Below are 20740 nucleotides of genomic sequence, written 5' to 3'. Positions count from 1 at the left end.
CAGTCTTTGCACATGGGTTGAAAGCTTTTGATATGAACGAGTGACTTGTTTTGTTCGGACCCGATCGTATACATTGGTTGTACCAGCTTGGACACTCGCAATAAACGGTGCAAGGCTTACTTGATTGACGTTGTTTTTGCCAGTCCAGGCCAGTTAGGTCACCTGGTGATAATCGCGGTTTAGAAACGAGGAAAAAAACAAAATACCAGAGGAAGCAAGCAGCGCGAACCAGCAGCGAGCCCTCCACCTGCAGAAAAAAAATACGTCTGTTTAATGATGATGATAGTACTACCAGCGCCATTTCGCTTCGCGGCATTGCAGTTCAGTACAGTGCCGCTACCTATTTGCATGTTATTTTGATACAACAGCCCAAACGTACAGTTTCCGTTCTCAAAACTGGTAGGTGTTCTGCGGTGCAACTGTGAAGACTAACAGTTACCCGGTAAAGTGAAAATGTGGGGACTAATGATTGCCCGATAAGGTGTAAATGTGAGGACTAAATGTTAGTCCTTTGACCAGGAGATTTGTGGGACTAACGGTTACCCGCTAAGGTATAACGGTGAGGACTAAATTTTAGTCTCTTGAGCTAGTCTGTGAAGACTAACTGTTAGACCCGGTTCCGTTAGTCCTTAAAGAAATTAATGGCTGTGGCAGCGCCATTAGTCCAAAAAAGGAAGAACCACACACCCTCTTGCCTTAGAGTGAATGCTTCGCATGACATTTATTCCCATGGTGCGTGAGATCTGCCGAATTTTTTCATACTACACAATGAAAAATACAAGAATGAAGGTTAAGGGCCACGATTCGGCAGTATACGCTGCAACAAGTAGCACGAAAAATATTCACAGTGCTGGTCGCAATGTAAACAAAGACAGCATAAGGAAAATGACCGCTTCATATGTGGAAGTGCTGCAGTCTGAAGCATTATTCACCCTCAATATTAGCAGGATGTGGAAGCATTGAACTGAATAAATGGTTGCATTTAGAATTCATCGACTGGAACCTCGTAGTGGATTGTTTGGGACTAATTTCAGCACAGAGATTTCTTCAACGTCTATTATTGGAAGCCACAAAAGCGGTTTTCTAATCCGCCCTATACATGCAGCCATAGTAATAGGGATCCAACCCGCAACCTTTTACACAGCCATGCAATGCAATATTCACTGGACTCTCGTGGTCGGTGGTGGATTGGACGCATGTTTTTACTGATTAGGGTGCACCGATCTGAAGATATTTCGAAGACACCGCACTGTGCGCGTTGGAGCTTGAAAAGTCAGTGCTTTTACTCGCATAGTGATTCTACCCCTGCTAATGCTGCGTCGCTAGAATTTACTGCGTAGAGGCTGTATTTCCATAGTAAGAGCGCCCATACATGCCGTTCCCCCATCAAACATCTTCTGTTTTATTTTGTAGTGTTGTTCTTCAATAATGTATTGGCGTGTGGTCGATTAATCACTTTAATATACGCGTGCAGTGTGACTCTTTATTTTTTTTTTGCTTTCGCAGTTCATCCAAGTGTACAGCGAGCAAGCTGCACATTCCCGCAAAGGCAGAATCGGCTCAAAGCTCATCATAAGCATATTCGCATACTACCTCTAGAAAGCGTCCCTCATGGAGCCGAGCTGATGTTTCATTGTGAACCTGTTGGTGAGACGATAATGGGAGGGGATGTGCCCACTTCCCGGTGCTTCGATGGCCAGTGGATTCCAAGTGTGCCTCACTGCTACGGCAGGGAATCGAGCTATTGGGATGGTCTCTACATGAAATTCTCGGCTGAAGCATACACTGTTCCCGGTGGCTTAGTGTACGTGGAACCGAACGTAGAAGTATTGGTGGAGTGTTGGAATACTAAGCCAGTAGAACTTAACATCAAATCATATGGCCAACTTCGTAAGTATGGTTTTCTTTCTTGATAGCGCGCATCGACGTACAATACGCGATACTTCAAAACCAAGATGGGTACAGACAGATGGAAACACGTAGTGGGATAAGTAGAACGAACAGGAGAAAGTGCCTCAGACAGACTGGCCGACTTTCCGATGGGAGAACCTATCTTTCTCAAAGGTGCCTTGTCATCCTTGGTGCGTTAGCTCTAAAGGGGTTTATATTGACGTCATGTCCAGTCGTGGTACGTGTCGCTGTTGTTAATTGCTGTCTGGAAAGGAAAATCATAATGAAGAAAACAGAACAGAATATTTTCTTTTTTATTTAATTGATGTCGCAGGACATACTGGCGCCAATAATAAAAAATCTGTAGCCCTCACCCATGAGAGAAAGTTTTCAGGGGACTCAGTAATCGCATTGAGAAGATAGGGGAACTTGAAAAGGAACAATAAGGGAGAAAAAGGTCAAGAAAAAAAGAAGAATATAGGCGTAAAACAACAAAGTGTGAGCCGCCAGTGCCACACACTGGTACTACGGGGTGTTGTACAGAAAGGAATTATGGTGGAAGGGCCTTCTGAGGGTTGTGCAGGGACGTAATGTTGTCCTTTTATGAAATAATTAATGTGCCGAGTGACTACTTCGACACCTCGGTGTTTCGGCTGTAGTACGTCCCAGGTCAAGTGCTCTTGTGAGGATTTGTATATTTTAGAGTGATGGATGGTGTGTACATTCTTGTGAAAGTGCGGGAAACTAAGAATAAGTGTGATGAGCTTGTTCCTTTCTTCGGCATGCCTCGTCACTGTGGTTGTTTAATAGATGACTCTGTTGGTTGCCTTGGGAGGTCAAAAGGTGAGTACAGGTTGTTTTCCTTTGCATGCGCAGTCCACGTAACAGCGCCAAGAGTACATTCGCTGGTCACTCTGCTGGAAACAGAAGCACTGTATCGACGGGCTATGTAGGTTCATGGCCAAACAGCAGAAAATATGTGGAGTAACCGCCAGTGTAATGGTGCGAAGAATTGTTGGTAAATGTCACGTAGGTCAGAGCAAGGTCCCGTCAGAGTGGTAGAAAGAAAAGTACTTCGCAAGCACGTCTGTTAGTGTTCGATTCAGACGCCCCATGAGGCCGTTTTTCTGCGGATGCTATGACCTAGTGAACTTGTGCCTCGTTTCAGATGGTTGCAGCAAGTTGGCTATGAAATCGGGAAAAAATGTGCAGCCATGGTCCGTAAGCACCTGGTGTGAAGCTTGATGTGTCAAAATCACGTCATATAGGAGGCGGTCGGCGACATCCGACGCGCAGCTTGTTGGAAGAGCTCGTGAGATGGCGTAGTGTGCGGCATATATTCTGCGGCAATAGCTATCTACTTGTTGCCGTATGAATGCAGGGAAAATTGGTCGTCTAAGCCAACGTGAAATAACGGTTCTAACGAAATTTCGAAAGGCTAAAGGCACCCGGTGGGAAGCATCAATGGTGTTTTGAGGAGCTGACATTTCTGACTTGCCACAACGTATCTTCCGACAGAGCGCGCAAGCCCTGGCGAAAAAACTGTCGGCGTATCCGATAGTAAGTGCGCTATTTTCAAGGTGACCGGCTGTTGGAAGGTCATAGAGTTTGTGAACAGCGTCCGAGTGGAAGAGTTTCGGAATAACATGCAGCAGGGCTGTTCCGTCTGGGTCAAAATTGTGGTGGTAACGTGCACCATCTTGTAGCACAAAGGAGTGATGGTACGAGTCGGTAGACATTTCCAGGCATTCGATGATAGTACGCAAGGATGCATCACGGCATTGTTCGTCGCCGATGTTTGCCAGTAAGAAAACAGAAAAGACACGCAATCGTCAGTGTCGGTGTCAGGGTTGGTGCTTGATCCATCAACCGGGTAGCGAGACAGACAGTATGCTTTCTAATGTAGGCATCTCAGCTTGTGCTACGTCACTATGTAAATACATTCTTGCAGTCCTAAAGCCCCGTGTCCAAGCCGACCAGTAGGATCATTTAGTGACGAAAGGCAACGGAGGGCATCATGGTTCGTCATTACCGAGAAATGAGTGCGTGCCATATAAATATGAGTGGGTGAAATATGGCATATATGCTCTGTAATGGAATAGTTGTTTTCGGCAGCTGTTAGTAGGTGGCTAGCGCAGGCGATAACATGGTCGTGTCCCTCTTAACGTTGGGCTAGGACGGCTCCAATCTCGTGACCACTAGCATCGGTTTTGACCTCTGTCGGAGTGGATGGGTCAAAGTGGGCCAGTATAGTTGGCGTCATCCAAAGTGTGACGAGGCGAAAAAAAAAACCCGCGTTAAAGGCACGTCTCTCTTCAAAAGTCCAGGGAGAGGCCAAGCTATTGTCGGGAAATCTTTCACTGACCTTTTGAGCTATAAACAGGGTTCCACAAAACTCCAGATGTGTTTAGCTGACTAGAGTGCAGGAAAACTCGTGACTGCATGAATTTTCTCTGGGTTCGGCTGCTCAACTAAAGCATTGACGAAGTAGCTGAAGAGTAATCTATCGGTGGTCGAAGTGGCACTTCGACGAGTTCAGCTGGAAGTTAGCTTTGCGGAAAACGTCGAAAATAGCTGACAAACATTCAAGGTGGGTCTCAAATATAGGCGCATATACACTGATATTGTATAGGTAACAGAGGCATGTTGACCATGTGAGCCCTTGTATCAGATAATCCATAAATATGCTCGAACGTGGCAAGGGCGTTTCGTAGGTCGAACGGAACAACCTTTTATTAGTATAGGCCATCGGGTGTCCCGATGACCTATACCAATTCAAAGTTACGTCGTTCGAAAAAAAATACTTTACTTATATAAAAACGAAGTCTTTTCTTAATCTTGACTATCCTTAGCAATCTACCAATAGCCATAGCGTAGGTTTATTAAAAAAAGTATCGTTCACCGTGTAAACTACCTAGAGCGTCGTCAATTCGGGGCAAAAGGTAAATGTTCTTTTTCGTAATTCACTACAAATGGTGGTTATCCAGGCAGAAGAGCCATGTGTCATCTTTCTTTTTAACAAGCCCACTGGGTGACGCCCATGGGCTAGATCAGGGTTCAATAATGCATTTGACTGGCATCTTGTCGACTCTTTGTTTAATGGCCTACCGCTCTGCGGCCGATGATCGATATGGTCGGTGGGGATTGAGAAGTGATCCACCAGTTTTTATGCAGTACATTACAAAAGAAGACTGGCCTAGTGGTCGATTGTCGAGATTTTTGACGTCGAAGATGTCGTGGTAGAAAGCCAAGAGGCGGCTTCCTACCACGACATCTCGTTAATAAAGATGCGACAGCTTGTTACTAAAGATGGCATCCAGCCCAATCCAGACAAAATTTCCGCAGTACTGAATTTTCTGCGCCCATTTCGTTCTAAATAACTAGGCAGTTTCCTTGGACCACATCGTACTTTTGCCGCTTCATTCGCAACCTTGCCACCATTGCCGCTCCTCTCCACAAGCTCCTTGCTAGTACCGGTTCCTTCAGTTGGAATGATCAATGTGAAGCCTCATTTCAAGAACTCAAGCGCGCACTGACATCCCCACCAGTGCTTTGTTATTTCGATGAAAAGGCACCTACGTTAGTGCACACTGACGCTAGGGGACAGAGAATCAGCGCCGTACTCCTCCAGCGCGACCATGCCTTTCGCGAGAAAGTTGTCGCGTATGCAAGCCGCACTCTGACCTCTGCAGAAAAGAGATACTCGATAACCGAACAAGAGTGCTCGGCTGTTGTCTGGTCCATTCAAGAATTTCGTCCGTATGGTCGACATTTTACTGTTGTGACAGACCACTATGCCCTTTGCTGGTTGTCGACAATCGAAAACTTGTAGGGGCGACTTGGCCGCTGGATTCTCCGGTTACAATCATATGAATTTGACGTCATCTACAAGACCGGAAGACAACACCAAGATGCTGACGCATTGTCACGATGCCCCTTGCCGCAGTGTTCGGCGCATGTCAAATCCCCTTGTCAAATTGGCTATGTGGAGGACACCTCGTCGATAACATCGATTTCTTCCATACCTTCATCCACCCGTCCTTCAGTACTTACCACTCACCAGCTGGCCGACTCTTATTGCACTGACGTCATCGGTCGGCTTAACGGTGCATCGTCTTTCCGAAATGCCAGGCTCCGGAAACAACTTCGGCTATTCAAGTTGGAGGACGATGTTCTCTATTGATACATTTTCAAACCTGAAGGCCACCGATGGGTTTCCGTCGTACCACGCGCACTACGCATTGAAGTTCTGCGCGCTTCACACGACGACCCGAGGTCAGGCCACTTGGGTTACTACAAAACCTCTTAGCGCATTCGCAGTCGATTCTTCTGGACAGGTCTTTCCACGACGGTAGCTAAGTATGTCGCCTCTTGCGCACTTTGCCATCACCGCACGCGGCCCGCTACTGCTCCAGCCGGGACCCTACAACCACTTCCTTGCCCAGCAGAGCCGTTTTCTGTCGTCGGAATAGACCTCTTCGGGGCCTTCCAACAACATCAGACGGCAAGAGATTGATCGTCACTGCTGTTGATCACTTGACACGGTATACCGAGACGGCCTCGATCACTTCAGGAACTGCTTCCACAGTAGCAACTTTCTTATTGAATGCTGTTAACTTACGTCACGGAGACCCTCGTGTTCTTTTGAGCGACCGGGGCAAGGCATTTCTTTCAAACCCGCTCTGTGAAGTTCTTCAAGCATCAAAAAGAGTTCATAAAACAACATCTAGCAATCAACCACAAACCAACGGCTTAACGGAACGATTTCATCGCACGCTGTGGGACATGCTGTCAATGTATATCCGACCGGACCATCGCAATTGGCATGACATTCTTTCCTTTGTAACGTATGCATATAATACCTCAGTTCACGAAACTACACGCTATTCTCCATCTTTCCTAGTATACGGACGCGATCCGACATCACCACTTGACGTTTCAATCTTTTCTGGCCCCGTCAAGTCTTCACCATTCGTTTGCGACCAGTTTCTGTTCCGTGTTGTTCAATGCCGTCGTCTTGCCCGCGTAAACACCGAAGCTAGCCAAGAAGATAGCAAACATCGTTACGATGCCCAACACCGTGTCGTTTTCTACCGCCGTGGTGACGATGTACTTCTGTGGACTCCTGCACGAACGCCTGGCTTATGCGAGAAGCTTGAGTCATGCTATCTTGTCCCCTAAAGTTGTAGAACAGACCTCACCGGTGAACTGCCGTGTCACACCTGTTCATGCCCCCATTGACCAACGCTGCCGCGGGACCGAGATCGTGCATGTTTCGCGTCTGAAGTCCTAACGTATAGGTTCCACAGCGTAATTCGCGGCCAGGCTGGCCGCTTCCGTCGGCGGGGGAAAGCAGTGTAAGCATTCATTGGACTTCATCTTTCTTATCTGTCAATAACAAACATCAGTCTTCGGGTCGTGCACCTTGCTGTTGCTTGAATAAAGCGTCAGTTGAACAGATATATATATATATATATATATATATATATATATATATATATATATATATATATATATATATATATATATATATATATATATATATATATATATATATATATATATATATATATATATATATATATATATATATATTTATGTGTGTGTGTGTGTGTGTGTGTGTGTGTAGAGAGAGAGAAACACACTCAAGAGGACACTTCGTGATTCCACGTACGACGCATACCAGTGTACTAGAAGGATGAATATTTCGTACCAGTTATTTCGTCATTCAAAATTAATCATTACTTACACATTAAAAAAAAGTAAGCCGTGCGAGTTCTCGAAGATGTGTTTTTGAAGTTTTTATCCCTTTTATATATTTTTTCACTCTTCTTCATATTCTTGATGGCTTTTCAAACGATTCTTTTCATAACCTGCAGGACGCTCTGGTCAATATGTTGCTTGGGCGAAGTTCACAATTGCACTCAACCAACGGGCACACATTGTTTGTCGCAAGAAACACTACCCTAAGTCCTATAGAGAAATTATGCTGCTTGGTCACCGTAAGTATACTCATGTTTCTATTTTAGACTTTCATTAAAAATTAAGACACAAAAGGTGCTAAATGTGTGGACGTGTGTGGTGTATATATAGCTACAAAAGTAGAATTTTGAGGCATTGTGCCTGAATAAATTATGAGTCCTACTGCATGCATCTTAAGGGTGGGAAAATGCGTTATCAAGAGGTCGCAGCGGAAATAAAGATTATTATTTTGTGCACTGTTGTTCCGCAAGTCACTAAGCAATAAGCACAAGGCCAATGCGGGGCTCGCCTCTGCCGGTGTGTCGCGCGATGTCTTTCCCCGAAACTGTTTTTCCGTTTGCATTCTTTTATTTTTGAATGAGTCATCTTCATCACCGCGAAACACCGCACTGCCAAGACAAGTGACTCCCCTATACGCAAGACGGCCTCTTGTCTTCTAGAAGCACCACGAGCTCAGCGAACCTTATATCCCGTAGAATACCGCCATCAACAACTCTATACAGGCAGCGTGGCAGTATATGTCATTATTTCCGTACACCTATCCAGAAAATACAATTAACATCACCTCATAACTTCTCCTGAGGAGCCATAGCCTATATCTGGTATGGTTCTACACCTTGACGATGAAGATGTTCTTTCATTTCCGACAACGCATTTTCTAAATGTGAATCATTTCTTTGCGTAGGGCAAGCACTGTTGCCGTCTGTCCTTCCGTCTCTCAGTCCATCTTTCCGTCCATTCAATCATCCACCCATCCATTCGTCCGCTATATAATCCGTCCATTCATCCGTTCATCCGTCCATCCGTGTTTTTCTTAATGTTAACGCATGAAGTTTGCCCGTGGGTGTTGTCATTCCTGGGTAGATCACCTCTGGCACGTACCCGCATAGGAGTGTCAAGCACCTGTGGCACGTATCCGCATACCAGTGGCATGGCCGCTGAATCAAAAAGTGCACATACCCGCGCGCTTGTATGTGCCACTGTCTGAAAGTAAGTGTTTGACGACGTAATTGACAGGATTGTGACCTTATTCATGTCGTGACCAGCGAGTCATATTCGTCATACTATGTTACCCTCCCATACTGCTTTTCGTTCACGCTAAGTTAACGGGCTGATAACGAAAGCAGCCAGACGTAAGCGGATAGATAGATGGATAGATAGATAGATAGATAGATAGATAGATAGATAGATAGATAGATAGACAGATAGATAGATAGATAGATAGATAGATAGATAGATAGATAGATAGATAGATAGATAGATAGACAGACAGACAGACAGACAGACAGACAGACAGACAGACAGACAGACAGACAGACAGACAGACAGATAGATAGATAGATAGATAGATAGATAGATAGATAGATAGATAGATAGATAGATAGATAGATAGATAGATAGATAGATAGATAGATAGATAGATAGATAGATAGATAGATAGATAGATAGATAGATAGATAGATAGATAGATAGATAGATAGATAGATAGATAGATAGATAGATAGATAGATAGATAGATAGATAGATAGATAGATAGATAGATAGATAGATAGATAGATAGATAGATAGATAGATAGATAGATAGATAGATAGATAGATAGATAGATAGATAGATAGATAGATAGATAGATAGATAGATAGATAGATAGATAGATAGATAGATAGATAGATTCTAAAAGTGCTTCCTGTACGCTAAGAAATTCTTCGCATTCAACTTCCACATTGAAACTATTGACAACTTCCTTCGGTAGCTTACTCCAGGCACTAAGAGTTTTCGGGGGAAAATACTTGAATGTATCGTTTAAAAAGATGTATTCCTGTATCAGTTTCCTGTTATAAAAATGAGCACTTGTGTGTAGTGTGTGGTGCGTAATATATTGATGATTGGTAGCTTGAATTGGATTATATGTATATATCAAGTACGAGTATTTTTATCCGCTTTCGGCACGTCTCACTTTAAATGTAACTAGGCCAATTAAATTCATCACGTCAGTCACACTATTGATGCGTTTTTAGTTGTTACAGATAGATCGGATCACGGATTTTTGAATTTTTTGAAGCCTAAAAACATCCTTCTGTCAATAAGGGTCCCATAGTCGGGAGGCATACTCCCGGCATGGCTGGACGAGTGCTTTATACGCTACTAGTTAGTGTTAGATGGTGCTTTTGCAAGATTGCGACGAATAAACCAGAGTGATTCAAAAGTTTTGTTGCAGATTGTATTGATGTTAATATCCCAGTTTAAACGTTCTGTTATGGCGATTCCGAGATATTAACAGACGCAATATCTTTTAGTAAAATATCATGCAAAGAATAACAGTGGTGCAAACTGGTTTTCTGCTTGCATATACTGAGGTCTAAACATTTATCAGTGCTTAAGAACATTTTCCATTTCTTGCACCAGTCTGAAACTTAGGTGAGGGCTTTCTGAAATGACGTTCGATCAGCCTGAGAGTTATTCATTGTGTTAAGGACCCAGTTATCTGCAAAAAGCTTTATCTTGACATCATTGGGTATTCCATTTAAAATATCTTTTATAAAGATGAGGAATGAAATCGGGCCCAAACTCACCCCGGCTGTACGCTTGAAGTTAAGTGAAAGGTCCCTGAGAAGTTCTGAACCTGGACATATTGGTACCTATCTTGCAGATATGCCCGATTTACATGAATCAGTTTGCTATTATTCATATTCTGTAGAGTTATGTAATAGTTTATTATGAAGAACTTTATCAAAAGCGTTGGCGTAGTTCGAAAATACCGCATATGTCTGTTCTCTCTTAAAGGGACACTACAGTCAAATAATTTACGTCAGACTGAAATATCAATGTATCACAACGTCTAAAACGACATTATCAATGGAAGGGCTCTACTTATCGAGAAATTAAGTAAAATACGCGAGAAGAAATGCGCCCTGGTAGACGGTTGCAAAATGATCCCGATGACGTCAGATGAAGCACCTACAATTAGTAACTAGAAATCGACCTAGCTGTACTGAAAAGAGAACCTTCCATGCATTAAGAGACGTCGTATTCGTTTCTGTTTGATTTATGGAAAAAAGAACCACTGGACGTTACTATGGGGAATGACGCAAGTGGTTCAAGTATTCAAATTTCGCTTGGCTAAACTGGACAGGTCGTCCCATCTAGCGGGGCCCAGTTCAACCAAGCACATCCTGCAATCTTGAAGGCCATGGCTAAAAATTGTTCAATGGCCATTGTTTCTGCTGTGGCTCTCGCTACTTTCCCTATGCTGCTACTATGGTGTCGGCGGCTGCGCAGTAAAGCCGGGCAACGTTGTGTACAGCAACAGTGACGTGAGACGTTTCGTTAAGTTGAATGATTTTAAATGCGCTAACCTAATGCGGACCACTAAAGCACAATTTTATTTCAAAATAGGCCGTTCCTTGGCACAAAAGTAACACTACGAGGTTCCTGGAACGCTATTTCAAAAAGCAACGGCGACCTAATAGTTGCCTCAAGTGTCCCTTTAATGGCCAATAAAAAATGAAGACATACACCAAGCAATTGTGTCACTCTCGACAAACGACGCCGAAGCCTATGCTGGGCGTCAGATAGCGACCCATTTTCTTCGAAACATGTGGTCAAGTTTCGGTAAATCATGTTTCTATCTAAGCTGTCTCAACACACTTTTCTAGAAGCTGATTGTACGTCCTTCGATCAAAAACGCTTTGTGAGCGATAATGACTTCATATGCTCACAGCAGCCGGGATTGTTCCCGCTATCAATCTACAGCATAAGCTTCTCTAACGCTCTCACGGAATATAAACACCACACTTCACAATGGTAAAATTGAAGTAGCAGTATTCCTATATATTAAAACTGCGTTTGACACCATTTTCCATACATAACCTACAAAATCTTGAAAGTTGTGGCTTCAGCAACAGTTCACTCCAGTTTTTCTCTAGCTACTTCTCGCACAAGCAAAAATGGTGATTAGCAATAATGAATCCGCATACATCCCAATATAGTGTGGCGTGCCTCAGGGTTCTGCGTTAGGCCCGATACTTTTTTCCTGTACATAAATGAACTTCTTAGAACACTACTGTTTTCTAAAGCATTAAGCTATGGGTATGACACAGCCATGATAATCACAGGTCAACACTGCAAGTCAGCATAATGTCTGAATCGGCAGACGTAAGCAACTGTTTTGTTCAAAATAAACTCACAATACATTCAAGAAAAATTAAGTATGTTGTCTTTCGATCAAAGAGAAACAATACTCACACGTCAAAAATAAAACTTTACCTGAACAATAGTCTTATCGACCAAGTAGTTTCTCTTAAATATTTGGTAGTGGTTTTTGATTAGCATCATCATTGGGAAGAACAAATTCATAGCGTAATCTGGAAGGTGGCTTGGGGTTGTTATACATTGATCAAAACACGCGAATGCTTTCTCTCTTGTGTGCTGTGGACATTGTACTTTTCATTTTGTCACTCTCATAAAGCTACTGTACAGAATCGTGGGGTGTAGCATACAGGGTGTTTTAGCTAAAAATCAGCAAGCAGTAAAAAATAAAAATGAGAACTACGCGTCTCCAGCTATCACAGTATTGTTCTTAGCTGTATGTAGCACGTCGGAATATTTTTATCCACAAAACACGGTAATTAACAAAAATTGCCTAATGAACTCTTTGAATACTGACTTTAGAAAAAAGTCAATACAAGACTTGTAGCTCTTATCCAGAAATAACAAAATTTTCAAGTTACGATAAGCTAACAACGCTTGCTAATTTTTTCCAGGGTTTGTTTAGGGTGCACAAAATACTAAAAATACCACGTGATTGCCGCCTGACGCGCGGCGCTTTGAGTTCCCTCAAATGTAATTTGAACGAATTATCGAAGGCTTCTCACACACGACGGGCGTTTGAACGGACTATTGGTGATTACGATGGACATTAAGCGATGGTTGGATGGTACCATTAAAAAGGGGGGTGTGGCGAAATAAAGAAACGAAGACAATAAACTATGGAGAAAAAGCGGCTGCCACGTGCGTTGCGATACGCGACCGGAGGCAGCTTTCAGTGGAGCGCAGACGTTTTTTTTTCTTTCGGGCCAATAATAAACATAATGGTGGGGAAGAGGGTGAAATTTTGATAAGGGAAGGATATAAAAAGCACGATGAGAATATGTGGTGTGCAGCTTTTTTTTTTTTGACACGCTTTTAGAAGGGAAATTTTAGTTTGGAGCGATGCGTTTCACTAATGAATAACGTGCGAATATTGTTCTTACCCTCGGCTGAGCGAACGGAAAAAGTAGAGAGGTGGCAAGATTATTTCGCAGATGGCACTCAGGAATTCGCATAGACATTATTGGGAAATTACGAAACGCTTGACAAGACAGCCACGTTTAAAAAGCAACGTCAGCGCACAAAAGGTGTGACTGAGTCTCTTAAAACAGACATTCTTGCTTACATGGCAGCCCATCCCAACGCAAGCGTGTGCGATGTGAGTGGTGAGACCGGCGTTTTCATCAGTATAGTGTTTGGCGCGTACTCAACAACGGAGGATTTCAACCATACCATGTTCACCTGCATCAACAGTTGGAAGACAGAGATTTGCAAAGCCGTCTTGACTTCTGCAACTGAATACTCATACAGGAGTAATGAAATCCCGGCTTCCTGAAGAACATAATCTGATCCGATGACGCTCGCTTCTCGCTCGATGCCCAAGTCAATGTTCACAATGGTCATTACTTGAGCACTACAAATCCTCACTGACTCTTGATGTCACAACCACAGGTGCCGTGGTCTTTCAGTGTTTGGTGCGGCATTTACAATGGCGAAATTATTGGCCCGGTCTTTTTCGATGGAAAACTCACCGCAGAACGCTATACATCAGTGAAACACTAAATGACCCACTGAGTGACTTCACCTACAATCTCCCTCTTGCACAGCTTGGAAATTTATGGTTCCAGTCAATAGGAGCTCCTCCGCACAGTTGCGCGCGTGCGGACTCGAACGTGGCTTGATCGACAGTTTCCCGAGAAATGGATCGGACGTCTTGGATCTGTAGAGTGGCCCGCAAGATCCCCAGATTTGACTCCCTTTATGGGGTCACATTAAAAAACACGTCTACACCGAAGTGGTGACAACGCCCACAATACTTAAGTTCAAAATAGCATATGTGTGCCACTCTATTACTCTGCGAATGCCACGAAACGTGACAAAAAATGTCACGTGACTCGATGCAGATTGCGTATAATGGCTGATGAAGGGAGCAGCCCCTATACACAATCCTCGTCTCATGAATACCACGCCTCATGAAGCACGGTATGTAACTGCCCATCACGTCTTAATAAAAGCGCTTTGGACTTTGTAATTACGCTGATCTCTTTCCAACACCAAGCTTTCCTACTATTCAAGAGTTAGCTGTAAGAGCACAGAACACTTTTTTATTCGTTCTGTATATATATACGCACTGCGCTCTAACATACTGCTACTACACATGAATTAATAAAAGGAGACAAAGTACGAGCAAAAAACTTTTGAACCCACAACCAATCGTGCCCTATTCCTTGCAAGTATCCAGTAGAGCAATCGCACGTAATCGATGCAGATATGACCAAAAAAAAAACATCTATAATAATTAGCATTGAAGTTTTTACATCATTCCTTTATCGCAATATCACCCTCTCCCCCACCTTCATGTTTATCGTTGGCCCAAAAAGAAAAAAAAATCGTCTGCGCTGCGCCGAATGTTGGCTCCGGTCTCGTATCGCAATGCACGTGGCGGCCGCTTTTTAATCGAACTTCATTGTCTTTGTTTCTTTCTTTCGCCCCCCCCCCCCCATCTTTTTTTACTGGTACCATCCAACCATCGCTTGATGTTCATCGTAGTCACCGATAGCCTGCTCGAGTGACCTTCGTGCGTGAAAACCCTTCACTAATTCGTTCAACTTACATTCGAGGGCACTCGAAGCGTCATGAGTTAGGCGGCAATATATATTTCCTTTATCAAAATGTCACCCTCACCTTACTAGGGCGGAGGAACTTGTGCTAAGGAGGCTTCGGGCAGGGGTGGCCCTTACACCGGCCGTTATATTATCATGGAACTGGTCGCATTTACGAGTTGGTGATACGTGTCCGTATTGTCCCACTCCAGCAATGCATGCACATTTATACCACCTTATATGGACATGTAAAGGGTTGCAGCCAGAACGCTTCGGTCACCTCCTTCAAATCGGCCTTCATTACAGTGACACAGCTAGTTGCGACCGCTGGGTACATGACAACACATTCCAGAAGACACTACTTTACTTCATACACAACACCGGCCTAACGCACACATTCAACAAAGATACTCGCAAAATTATTATGCTTAAAGGCAAGTCTTTGTCACAATTGAAAAAGGTGGCATTCACGGGGTATTTTGTTCTAAATTTCACGCACTTTCAACAAATCATGGAAAAAAATTAACCAGCGTTGTTATCTTACCATAAATTGAAAATTTTGTTATTTCTGGATAAGAACTGCAAGCCTCGTATTGAAATTTTTCTCTTGAGTCAGTATTCAAAACGTTCATCAAGCAACCTTTGTTAATTACCGTGCTTGGCGGATCGAAAAAAATATTCTGACGTGCTACATACATATAAAAACAATACTGCGTTTGCTGGAGACGCGTAGCACTCATTTTTAGTTTTTTATTGCTTGGTGCTTTTTATCTGAAAGACCCTGTATACAGCATGCCTATAACCACTGCTACGACTACAAAAGTAAGCCCTAAACATATCAGGCCGATACTATGCGATTCCAAATAATAATATAATAATTTTGAAGCATTTCTTAGCGAACTTCGGTGACTTTGAGCATATCTATCTATGTATCTATCTATCTATCTATCTATCTATCATCTATCTATGGCTTTTAACTCTCCTGACCATTTAGATAATGGTATCGATATCAAAATTGGAATGGCATAAGAAGCATGACTGTATGACAAGCGTAACTGACTAGCCATAACATGAAAATCATGGCATGCATGTCACGATTTACGTTTCATGGTCTTGCTGCTTTTGTGGTGGTTTCATTCACAGACATATTGAAGAACTGGTATGGTATGACAATTCTGCATGGCGAACAGCAGTGACAGACCCTAACGTGGAAATTATGACATATAGTCATTTACGTCCCAACTTTGGGACGCCTGTGGTGCGCTCGCGGGCGTTTCGCTAGCTTCACATAAACCAAATCTGGTCTTACGGGATGTGAAGAAAGAAGGTATATGACTGGTGCAAACTAGATAATCTTGAGATGCGTGTCATGTAAGAACATACTTGCCACGCTCATGAGGCGCTCAAGGCCGTGTAACTAGCTTCACATAAACTAACTTCTGTATTACGCAACGCGAACGAACGACGAAGGTAAATGACACGTCGTAACATGATAATTATGACGTCGACGTCATGTACGGCATGATTTACGTCCACCTCGTTACAATGTGCTGATTTTAAAGTGACATTTCAACCTTGAACATTCGTGCTTCGCATATAATCGATTCCCTATGTACGTGGGATCTGCCAATTTTTAGAAGCAACTTATCCTATCAATTTTGGCATTTGTGACCATGTAGGTACCGGGCGGCCAACGTACAGCGCCAGCTGCGCTCCTCCTGAAAAGCGCCGGGAGCGGCGACAGGGATGGCACTGGCATCTGAGGCAAACGACGCGGAAAAGGCTCTGGTGCTTTCGGCATCGCATTCGTGGCTGCGGTGTTTCGTTTTGAACAATTCAAAGCTGTATTACAACGTGTTTGCTGCCCAAGTCAAAGAGAAGCGGCAGCAACAGCATTCGATTGAAAAATGCAAGAAGCGGTCAACTGTCGCACATGTGTTCAGACAACTGGGCCCATCGTCGGACTTCTGTGAGACTTCCATGCAGTCCTCTGCGGTCGCCCCAGTGTTTAATGGTCATTTAGAAAGAATGACACGTGTCCTTTTCGTGTCTTCACACCAAGAAGCGCCTCTGGAACATCAAACGATTCGGCTTCTTTGCGGGGGGCGGTGCTTTTAGGCGTTTGTTTACGTTCGGAGGTGGACCTGAAGGGGCACGATCACTCTTCGCTTTCGAAGCTGCAAATGAGGCGGACGGAGAACTATTGTGAAATATTTGCAATATAACTGCCGAACTTGCTGTTTGACACTGTTGTCCGTAGGATTCCTGGAGGAAAACGGAGTCCTGACGGCTCAAGTTAACTGATGCCGGTTATATTGCGCGGTCGCTTTGAAGGCTTGACCAGCCGGCGTACGTGTTTTCACGTGTCTGCTTTGAGAAGGGCGGCCGCTTGCATGAAGCAGGCCACGTGCGTGAAATCACGGAATGTTAAGGTGAGAACACGTGCAAATTGTGTTGCAAAAGCACCCGTAGATTAGACTACGCGGTAATAGCTCACATTTTCATTTCTGACCCGCAGGGCGCGGGTTCGAATCCCGGCTGCGGCGGCTGCATTTCCGATGGAGGCAGAAATGTTGTAGGCCCGTGTGCTCAGATTTGGGTGCACGTTAAAGAACCCCAGGTGGTCTAAATTTCCGGAGTCCTCCACTACGGCGTCTCTCATAATCATATAGTGGTTTTGGGACGTTAAACTCCACATATCAATCATTTTCATTTCTATTTTGAGTACGAAGCATTCCTTTGCCAACCAACTACACTTCGAGCGTTCCTATATACAAGAATATATACCTAGACGCCAAAGTCGATAGGCGATCTTGTGATCACCTCTTTACCAATATTGGCATACTTGGCATACAAGCATATGATGAACATGACTCTCTCGTTCTCACATGAGTACCGCGAAAACCTTGGCGTGTACTTCATGAAACCCTTTCATACCACCACGTGTGGCACATACACAGGCCGCGAGATGCGTGTATGAGCCACAGCTGATTCGCAGTTTATATACACATACCCAGAAATGGCGAGAACAGACATGGTAACTCAAACGCGTGTGCGTCAAGAACATTTGGCATCAGCCGTGATGACCCGAGGTATGCATAGAATACAAGTCAGAATACCAGAAGGAACCGAACTGCAGGCATTCCTAATGGCAATCAAGTATTCTACATCATAGCCAAGCAAGGTTATGAAAATGCTTTTCAAAAGACCATGCGCAAGAAAATGTGGGTATAATCAACGTCAGTTTGTGGTTGCATTGCTGACTTCCTAATATCTTGACAAAGTAATAAAGAATACTTATGTACAGCTAACCCTTAGATACGGATGCCTCCTTGGCTTAATGTCAATTCTTGTTGCAGTACGTGTAGGATTGGCTTTTATAACCATCAGATAAAAATTACATAAATGCTAACATGTCACAGCAAGCTAATATCAAAAGTAGTGCAACCCCGGAGCAACACTCTGATGAATGCTACGTATGGTATTGACAGCAACAGTCGCGAAATCTGAGTCGCACCATAGCGTGCGCTTCGTTTCAATAAAACTTACACATTTTCCTGGCATTACGTCGGACAATAAGTCACTCTTGAAACGTCAATGTAGTCGGCATGGCTGGCAAGTTCACTATGTCCACACCACTACTCCACCTACAAACAAACGTTGATCCACTTCATTACGGTTGACTCGAAGCTGAAAAGTGTATACCATAGACTCGCTGACTGGTTCAAATAAAAGCAATCCACAATGCGGGGAATCAGCCGAATCTTTCTTAATACTTTGTTATTGTGTCTGACAATCATATGAGGGGTTTAACGTCCAAAACCACTATATGAAGCCGTAGTGGAAGTTGCCGGAAATTTCGACGGGTTTCTTTAACATGCCGGCTTCCTCATCCAGGACAGCCGCCAAGGTGCAGCCGCTGTAAGCACCGCTTGAGGACGGCTTTCATGCCTCTTCGACAGCTGTTCACCTGCCGCCATTGCCACCACCGTTCGGGGACGGCGTCAAGGCCTCCTAGGCGGCTCCACTACACGTTGCCGGCACGATTTCACGAAAAGGGCTGTCGTCCACGCATCTTTGGCCACGGATTTCCTGCAGCTCAAGCCGCCTGTCCGTACCCTCGTGGATCATCGGCAGCGTGGTTCTCTCATCGTAAGAACGCGGTTCACGCTTCCTCGAATATGGAGTTCATGACCCGAGCGCTGCTGCACCTACCCATGGAATCAACCGCGGCCGGCATATATGCCTCCTCGGTGGTTCCAAAGTACCACTCGACAGACAGCAGGCTACCACGTTCCTCTCGGAATGTGCATGAGCTGCTCTCATCTGAGAACGTCGCGCACGCTTTCTGTGGCCTGCATCCCGTGCCCGGTTCTCTTACAACGGGTGAACATCCAAGGGGCGCTGTTCAGGCTTCCTTGGACGTGTATGCAGCCACTGTGAATTCTGCTAGAACCGCGTACTCCATGGACGCGAACCAAATCGATTCAGAGGCCTCACGGGACAGTGCCGTGGAGCTGCGACGTACCATCGCGCGACTCCACGTCATAATCAACGCTGTTACAGCTACCAGCACTGCACTGTTTCCTGCCATCTTACCAGTTCTGAGTGCAAGCGAACGCATGTTCGATGCAGTCGCCTCACAAGACCTTGAGGCCTGCTCATCTGAGCAATGCAGAGAGCTGAGATGTACCCTCCTGCAGATCTCCAACCAGATCAGTTGCTTCGACTCGATAATCTCTGCATTTTCACGTGCCATCCACCATCAACAGCCGTCAGCGAACCACCGGAATTTGATGGGATCCAGGACGACACCGTCAATTGGGTGGCTACCATCAATGCTCTCGGAGCTCACAAGGGATGGAGCGAAAATCAGAAGTAGCCATAAACCGCCTTAAAAATCCTACCACGGCTTGGCACAGGTACGAAGGCGTGCGGCGTAACAGGTCAAAGGAGGAAGTTCGCTGATGATAGCATCCCACCGCTGCCTTGTTGGGGATGGGGGACTACCCGGTCTCTTGTGGTAGCATGGTGTGACCGGGTGGAGGAAACGAACGCTCACAAGAACAGGATACGAAAACAAACAGGTTTATCGCACTATATACACTTATTTACAGCAAAGAAAGCTTAGTAGTTTCACAAACCACGAGCGTGGTGGTTGAACCGTTACATGGTTCAGAGCGACGTCGTTTTAAGCCCTGTCGGGCTCCTCCTCTTTGAGTAGAGCACCAATCACACACGCACATCAGATGAGGAGGACGAGCATGCACAGTTCACGTGAACGTCCAATATTGAGTCGTGATCACTCCACTGCAAGGTGGCTCCAGCGGGGCTCTTCCTCGTCGTGTATGTGCCGTTAGTCGAGAGGTACCAAGCTCCTGACAGCATACATCAAAGGGTCCGCCGATTTGTTCGCTTAATTAGCGGGGCGATTTGCAGCGGCCGCCACGGTCTCTTTCAAGGAAGATGCTGTCTTTGTTGTCCTCTCTCGAACGGTTAACGGCGTCGTGGCGACACAATGTCTCACCCTCGGGCTAACAGGGACAATGCCTGGCGGGCATAGGCAGCCCGCCGGTCGGCTACGTCATTGAGGATTAAAAGAGCGCCGCTCCCCTGTCAGCTCTGGCGCCGGTCACAACACCTTCGCCATCGCCAGATGAGTCACCGAGGCCATCAGTCACCGTTGCTGCTCGAAGGGACGACGAAAGGGTCCGTAGTTGAAAGTCAGGAACTCGGCTTTGCTTGCCACATGGTCTGGGTAATTGCCGAAATCTTCGACAGCGTCTGGCAGACTTGTCACCGAAGGGATGGAGAGCCTCCCCAGTAGATCGGCTTACGCACAATTGCGTCTGCCCAGACGAATTGCTGGGCCAAACTTCACAGCTCCTCCGCCGCCCGGAAAATCTCGGCTGGCCAGCGCTCCCGACCGCTGGACACGAAGAGAATGGCTGGTGACAAG

The 20740-nt window shown here is 44.9% G+C and overlaps 1 protein-coding gene across 7 annotated transcripts in view; it reads left to right on the top strand.

Moving 5' to 3' along the window:
* Positions 1-20740, top strand: part of LOC119162101 (sushi, von Willebrand factor type A, EGF and pentraxin domain-containing protein 1) — a 398489-nt gene that overhangs the window by 348493 nt on the left and 29256 nt on the right. For 4 of the 7 annotated variants that reach the window (XM_075879536.1, XM_075879533.1, XM_075879532.1 and 1 more), the window contains 2 exons: positions 1507-1890; positions 7770-7892. The exons of 2 other annotated variants lie outside the window; for them this stretch is intronic. In XM_075879536.1, the coding sequence (XP_075735651.1) occupies positions 1507-1890; positions 7770-7892 (507 nt within the window). The remainder of the gene's footprint in view (positions 1-1506; positions 1891-7769; positions 7893-20740) is intronic. One more of the 7 variants, XM_075879534.1, reaches the window with a different exon arrangement.

This window comes from Rhipicephalus microplus, chromosome X, assembly GCF_043290135.1.
Source record: "Rhipicephalus microplus isolate Deutch F79 chromosome X, USDA_Rmic, whole genome shotgun sequence".
NCBI classification, from domain to species: Eukaryota; Metazoa; Arthropoda; class Arachnida; order Ixodida; family Ixodidae; genus Rhipicephalus; species Rhipicephalus microplus.
The sequence above is the reverse complement of the archived record's forward strand: the minus strand, read 5'-3'. Positions and strand labels throughout refer to the sequence as shown.